This window comes from Rhododendron vialii, chromosome 3a, assembly GCF_030253575.1.
Source record: "Rhododendron vialii isolate Sample 1 chromosome 3a, ASM3025357v1".
In the NCBI taxonomy this organism is placed as follows: Eukaryota; Viridiplantae; Streptophyta; class Magnoliopsida; order Ericales; family Ericaceae; genus Rhododendron; species Rhododendron vialii.
Window position 1 is genome coordinate 22,035,925 of NC_080559.1, and position 7,552 is coordinate 22,043,476.

Consider the following 7,552-nt stretch of genomic DNA (forward strand, 5'->3'; position numbering starts at 1 on the left):
TTGTTGCGTGTTCTTCTATTTCGGCACGCCTCCCTACATCAACAACAGAGGTTGGTTTCCTCTCAGAAGGTGTTTTTGGCTCCACGGTACAATGCTAGCCGGAAGTCAGTAAGTCTCTGGCGAGGACTGACTATGGTCATCAAAGGCCGGAATATGCCGAACTGTGGTCGCCGGAGTGAGGTGGACTAGTACAGTGGTGTTGCCATGGTGCGTCTGACGAGCTAGGGCTCGAATGAATGGATGAATAGAGGACGACGATGTTTGGAGAATCGCCCCTGTTTATTATGTTTTGCTTTAGTCGGCAAAACTTGACCCCTGAAGGGCAATTTTGGACTCAAAACTCATTCTATCCTTACAAGTATAAATATTATATCGGGCTGGAGCTAATGGAAAATAGGTCCAGTTTTCTGGACCGGCCCGTACTTAACCCGTGATTTAAACCCAGGAAAGAGGCCCAATCATCAACTTGAGTTGGGCCACGAACTCCCGATCCAAATACTGTAAAATACTACTAGTAGTATTCCGAACTAGATTAATCCGAGAAAATGAGGCGATAAAGCTTGAAATGAGATGTCAGATGAGGCAAAAATTGAGGATTCAGGAAAGAAAGAGATAAACTCATCGCGAAAATGGCCAAGGAAGAGAGCAGCAATCCGAAATCCAGATGGTCTCTTACCGGAATGACCGCCCTCGTCACCGGCGGCACTCGCGGCATCGGGTCTCCTCTCTCTCATCGGCTACAATTCTTGATTTCTCAATTTTTGGAAAAAAAGAAAAAAAAAAAAAACTATTGCTGAATTTTGTTGAAACGTATTCTAAGTAGTGATTGAATTTGAGATTGTAATGTGATCAGGCACGCAATTGTGGAGGAACTAGCCACACTAGGGGCCACAGTGTGCACCTGTTCGCGAAACGAAGCCGAGCTGAACCGTTGCTTGCAAGGGTGGGCCGCTAAAGGCTTTTCGGTTTCCGGTTCGGTTTGCGACGCGTCGTCTCGGCCGCAACGAGAGCAGCTGTTTGATAAAGTCTCCTCTCTCTTCAACGGCAAGCTCAACATACTTGTAAGTTACCCCCTTATATGTACGCTCTGTATAGGTTTCTATACCTTAGGTATGCATTTGTAAATGACGTTACAGCATGCAATAGGCCTATACTCCTTCAGAGTCTGAGGGCAATTAGTCTTGGGGATTAGAGTTAAGGCTGTAGCATTGATTCCCCTAAGCAAGGAACCATTCTCAAAGAAGGATAGCACAGCTGACACCACGTCTGGACCAACGGACCAATTTTCTGGAAAAAAAACTTGCATTATAACCTTTTGGGCCAGGAAATTTGTCCCATTAATAGAAAACATAGCCTTCTTAATTTCTTCCTCAGAAATACAGGAATTGGAGAATTAAGAAGCTCAACGAGAACTGCGTTATAGAAGCTCAATTCTCGAAGGGAACTCCTTTTGAACTCAAATTTAGAACCCAACGGTATTATAAAACCTCGTAATTTCATTCTTACCTCTACTAGGTCCTCAAGTCACAGCCCTAATTACAGATAGACAAAATTTTATTTCTCATCCTGTGAATTACAACATTCTTATGGGAAAACTTTGTATTATTGTCACCCAACTCCAACCGTCTTATTCTGGACTTCTTTCTATTCTGAGCTTCTCCAGCAGAACTAAGATCTACATATTTAAGCAAAGAAGCCCTTTCTGCCTCCATAAGACCATCATCACCAGGAAAAAGGGCTCATTGCTCCTGAATTCTAGATAAATCCTCTTTCGCCACCAAAACCTGTAGTTGAATATCACTGTAGAACTTAGTGTTGAAGTCCTTGAGAAGAGGTTTCAACCTTCTTATACAATATCACTAAGAAGCATGGACACTTAAAAGAAGGCGGCGTGTCCGTGTCTGATACTCTATTTTCTGTGTCCATAATTAGAAAATAAAAATCTCAATTCAGACATGTGTCCGACTCTTTCAGCAACGTGTCCGATACATCTTTGGCATCTATGACTGGGAAATAAATATGCCATCGACACTTGGACACTTGCTAACATGTGACTATCAAAGATATCGAAATTTGGCATATCACTGTGATTTACAAAGTTGTATAAGTAGTAATTTCTTGAGGATTCCTAAGTGTGTACATGTTTGAAGGATTTCTGGAGTCCCATGTCAACTAGATTCTTTATAACTTATCGTAGCTTACTTGTTATATAACTTGAGATTTACTTACGGACCAGGGTGATTGAATGTATCCTCAACGTGTATGTGTCCTACATTTCAAAGGAATACCGTATCCGTGTGTCTGTGTCGTTTCGTGTCCATGTCTCATGTCCGTATATGTGCTTCTTAGCAATATCATCATAGGAGAAAAAGCATCATCCACTGGCATTTCCAAAGACTGACTAAGAGTAGGAGAGAAACTACCATGATTCATCCTGAAATTAAAAAAAAAATTGTAACGTTTCCTTCCCCCCTCTATAAGGCATAACAGAGATAACTACATGACAAGGATCGAACACACATGGGGCTATAGCTGGTTCAGATTCAGTGAACATGTCCTGCCATTTGGATTTTGGAGTTAAGTAGTTAACCAGGCCAAGTCTACGACTATAATGATTCTGACCACCTCTTTTGTTGGACCATGTAAACCACATCCCCTTACAGTTCAAATCTGCATATCAATATCCTCTTAACATTAAAAAAGTCATCTGCAGCACTAGAATCAACACTACTGGGATCTGATCTCTCATTCTGTTTTTAACTTTATTGCCCCAATCATAATCCAGGGTTGATCATTCACAGAGCTGTGCATCCTCCTTAACTCCTCCAAAACCGTCTTCTAGCTACAGCTTGATTAAAGCCATAAACCACATAACTATGAATGATTTCAGGTCCTGTTCCACAGCAAGGACCCTCATCTGTTCAGAGGAAAAAAGACTCCTGACTGCAGGCCCTAGGTTGTACCAGGCCCCTATTATTCTAGCAACAGTCCCAGAACCGACACTATGAGCATAATCCCATTAGTATTCTTCGTAATAGTTGATAAATTCTCAGTCCTAACTTTTGTTTCAACAATCCCAACCAAGGACAACTTTCCATAGCAATAAATTTTCTAATCTCCACTTGCTTATAGGGGTTGTTATGACCCCTAATATTCCAAGAGGAAAACTTAAATCATTTTTTCTTGGGCTTCCTACCTCTCTTTCCTGCCTAAAGAGTCTTCACTCCGGCGCTACGCTTCTTAGAACCATTTTCTTTCATCGAAATTAAAGCCTTATACACAGCATCGGGGTCATTCATTCCAACCCCAAGTTCAAGAAAATCAAATTTATCTTTATCCTCCTCAAATTGACATGATCTTTATCTTCCTCAAATTGACATGTTTTATTTAATCTTGGTTTGTGCCATATAGCGCAGGTAGTTAATTCTCCCTGTTTCTTGGCTAGTTGTTTAAGTGTTCTGATCACATTTGGTTGTTGATTTTCAGGACACACAGTTCTTATAAAAATTAACAGCATGAACAGTCTAAATTTGAATATTTGATTGGTATGGAATTTTTTGTTTGTTGTGTCATGGCTGTGTTGTTGAAAAGGTTCAGAGGTCTGATCAATTAGAATAATTGAGTACTTATTTTCTGGTTCATGTAAACCATTTTTAAGCTCAATGGTAACTTGGGTAGATAAATTTATCAATCAAGTGAAATTGCGTTGGGAAAATGCACCAATTCAGTTTTCTATTATTAGCCATGAGAAAATGCTTTCTTTTGTAATGCCTATACATAGGAAACAATAGTAATGATGCCTTTTTCGTTTCCCATTTTATTTCTTTTCTTTCCCTTTCCCTTTTCCTTCTCCATTGCCTTTGCAAAAAATAAGAACTAAAGACAACCGATTTCCTTCCCTCCTTTGGGTTGGTAAAACAATACTATGTGAAAAGGAAAAGGGGGCATCCTTGCATTACAAATGAGGAGGTCATGCCACAATGAAACAGTTACCAATAAGTAACAATCAAAAAAAAAAAAAAAATAGATGGTCCTCTGAAAAGCCTTCCACCAACAAACCAACGCGGAGGAACCTAAAACAACCAATGAGCAAGGACTGTGTATAAGAAACTTGGTATCCTTTCTTTCTACCCTGACGAGGGTTGTAGATGACTTTTTAAGCCAGTTGATCAGCAAGAGCAAGGTGAGGCTGAGAATGCTTGCTGAAAGAAAATCCATGATGTTATAGGGCTTTCATTTTCGTATACTACTGACTTGAGTATCACGCTGTCCATTTCCCATACCCTATGAGCTTGCTGGAAAGCCTTTTCATAAACGTTTGAGGGAGGAATCTAATCTGATCTGTTCACTTCACTCGCCATCTTTGTAATGCTTGAGGTGAGTTCTAGCTTCCTTAAGGGTCTTACAACCAAAAGAAATTTTAAACATCTTCATGGGAAATCATGATATACTATACTTGCTATTTACAGGTGCCACCTCCACCAAGCGGTGGATTTTGGGTTTTTGCAGTTATCCTTCCTTCTTTTGGGGTTAGACTAGAAAAATTGCATGGTAGTAGGTATCTATCTTTTCCGATTACCACAGTCTCTCAAATTGGAATGTGTCACATTAAATCACTTCAGATAAATTGCTTTTGGGATCCTTGAAGCTTTCGAAGGTTTCTATGCACGATCCTCTGGCTCTAGATAAACAATATTCTGCATCCTAGGATGTCATTTGTTGGGCATCACTTCAACTGGCTTCTCTTGCTTCCTGGAATCTCTAGAGACTTATACCCTGTTTGATATTGTGACATTAGATAAACAATGTCGGCACGAACATCAGGAAGCCAACTACAGAGTATACTAGTGTAGAATACTCTATGCTTATGGCTACCAACTTTGAATCCGCATACCATCTTTGCCAACTAGCATATCCTCTTTTAAAAGTTTCTGGGGTTGGAAGCATCGTGTTTATTTCATCTGTCGCTGGTCTGGTGCACATTGGTTCTGGATCCATTTACGCCGCAAGCAAAGGTAAAGATTCTCTTTTCTTTTGGATTTCGAGTTGTTTTTAGTGCTGTGTGACACAGAAATTTCAGGGTGTTATGTTTTTTGGGCCCATTTTCTGTTCACAGGTGCAATGAATCAGCTTACAAAGAATTTGGCATGTGAGTGGGCGAACGATAACATCCGCTGTAACTGTGTTGCACCCTGGTATATCAGAACCTCACTTGTTGAACATGTAAGATTCTCATTTGTTGCACATTGTTCTTTCAAAATGACGGATGCATGCAACTTCTTCTGGGCTATTTGGATTTGGGGACATATTTGGTACTGTGGACAATGTAACTGTGAAATAAACATCCATTAGAAGTAGTCTCTACTTTGCACGTTTTATCAATATCATGCAGGTCATTGTTACCATTAACTTGATGTCTTTCCATGAGTCCATCATCACCACTGAAGTGAAACAGTCTATCTATAGCTCTGTAATATTTGTGCTAGAAGAGAACAGAAAACATCTTAATGACTTACTGGTCTACCAGATTCTTCTTTGTGTTCCTCTTCTTCTTCCTCCACCCTAAAAAACAATTTACGTGATGTTGAAAATTGGGAAAGCTGAGTAACAATTATTCTTGCCTGCGTTCAGTCATAACTGCATTTAGTGGATCATAACTGTGTAATTCATCATTTTGAACCTTGTAATCAATTTCTATTAAAGCAAGTTGTCCAAATTATCTTGCAAGCTATTAAGGAAAAGATTTCATTCTTTTGCAATAGTGTTCCGTGCTGATTGGATCCTGAGAACGTAACAGGTTTTAAAAACGCTAATAGTTCTCGATAGGCTCCACATTCGATACTATCTCAAACTTATACTTCACATATAGAATTTTAATACCACACTACCCTTTGGTGTAAATCTCAATATTCAGGTAATGATGGATCGAACTTTCATGAATGTTCTCCTTTTAATTTTTTCTTGCATATATAATGTTAATCTACGGAACCATATTTAAATGATTGTTTAACTTATTCTGAATTGAGCTCATTTGGATAAATTGGATTGACATGGCTACAATTGTTATGACAATTTCCCTCCCCCTAATTCTGTAATTGTGTTTGCTTTGTAGTTGCTGGATAACGAAGAGTTTCTGGATAAGATGATATCTAGAACTCCTCTTAAACGCCCTGGAGAGCCGAAGGAAGTATCGTCTTTGGTGGCATTCCTTTGCATGCCTGCTTCATCATACATCACTGGACAGATTGTTTCGGTCGATGGTGGAATGACTGCGTTCAGTTTTTCAGTTATTTAGGCAGAAAGAACTGCAAAATTTTGCCACTGGCACTACACATGTTGAATTATATTAACACTGCAACGTGTCCCTAGTGATTTCGTCCGTTTGATCTGATTTTGTTGGGAACTTTCGTGCTTCAAAATGCAATTTCTATGGCTAGTGAGGTGAAATGGTGTATTTTCAAAATTACTTTCGTTTACCCTAACCATGGCTTTCTCGTTCGTTAGTTGGTGAATGTTCCTCTCCTAAAATTCAGCTAAGGGAATCAAGTAGTCGCTGTTGCAAATATAACCACCTTTTGCGGCTATCAAGGGGACACGGGTCATGTTTGTTTGTTTTTTTGTTTGGCATGCTACGACCAATGTTACTATTTTCTAGGTAGGGGAGTTACAGTTTTCGTCCACTACGACCAAAGTCATTCCCATTCTTATCACCGAATTGTATTGACAATGTATATAACTTGTCCCTTGTGATTTTGTTTGTCTGATCTGATTTTGTGAGGATCTTTCATATTTAAAGCAGTAACTCGTGTCTCGATTTAGTAGTTTTGGTTCTCTCCTTGTATTTATGAAATCTTTCCCCTTGGGATGTTGAAATGAAGTGACATTTTCAAAAAAAAAAAGATGCCCCATGTCTAATGAGGTCAAATGGTGTCGGTTCAAAATTATTTGGGTAAAAATCACTTACACCCCTTCATCTGTCATTCTTTCTCACTTACACCCCCTCATCTTTAAAATCAATCAGACACCCCTTCATCTATCAATCTTTAGCACTTAACACCCTTCTATTTATATTTTGGAAGGAAATTGGCAGGTTCCATCCCAATTAATTTTTTTGGGTCATTTTTACCCTCCATTTTGGATGGAAAGTTCCATCCTTTTCATCATTTCCCTCTTTAAACTTATAAAATCCTACTTCGTACGATCACCAAGCATTTCATTCCCAACTCCTTCCCTTCCTCCATAAGTTGTATTCTTCTTCCTCCTTCAACAACAAAAATAAAGGCTCCCCTTGCAAATGTGGGGTACCAACCCCTATAAGGACTTCAAAATCAGAGGCTAATAGAGAAAGAAGATTCCTAGGTTGTATAAATTATAACATAATATGCTTTTTCTTTTCTTTTTTTATTCTATGCATTTGTAACAAATGTCTTTTCTTTTCTTTTTCTTATTCAACAACCTAATGCATCTTCTGCTATTGAAGGAGGGAGAAGAATACATCTTATGGAGGAAGGGAAGGAGTTGTGGTTGAAAATGCTTGGTAATTGTAAGAAGT

General features: G+C 39.1%; 1 protein-coding gene across 2 annotated transcripts; it reads left to right on the plus strand.

Moving 5' to 3' along the window:
- Positions 1 to 529: 529 nt before the first annotated feature.
- LOC131320443 (tropinone reductase homolog At5g06060-like) lies at positions 530 to 6,463 on the plus strand. Of its 2 annotated transcripts, XM_058351152.1 has the most exons (5): positions 530 to 718; positions 854 to 1,061; positions 4,799 to 5,015; positions 5,117 to 5,223; positions 6,113 to 6,463. In XM_058351152.1, exons 1-5 carry the CDS (start codon positions 630 to 632, stop codon positions 6,293 to 6,295), a joined length of 804 nt encoding a protein of 267 aa, XP_058207135.1. In that variant the 5' UTR covers positions 530 to 629; the 3' UTR covers positions 6,296 to 6,463. The 2 variants fall into 2 exon arrangements, with proteins under 2 accessions (XP_058207135.1, XP_058207136.1); XM_058351153.1 differs by lacking the exon at positions 6,113 to 6,463 and having other exon boundaries at positions 561 to 718; positions 4,929 to 5,015; positions 5,117 to 5,192.
- The last annotated feature ends 1,089 nt before the right edge of the window (positions 6,464 to 7,552 follow it).

Coding starts and splice junctions, on each gene's coding strand:
- LOC131320443 (XM_058351152.1), top strand. CDS start 630: ATGGCCAAGGAAGAGAGCAGCAATCCGAAATCCAGATGGTCTCTTACC. Junction 719..853: donor GGCGGCACTCGCGGCATCGG/GTCTCCTCTCTC, acceptor TAATGTGATCAG/GCACGCAATTGTGGAGGAAC. Junction 1,062..4,798: donor ACGGCAAGCTCAACATACTT/GTAAGTTACCCC, acceptor TTGTGACATTAG/ATAAACAATGTCGGCACGAA.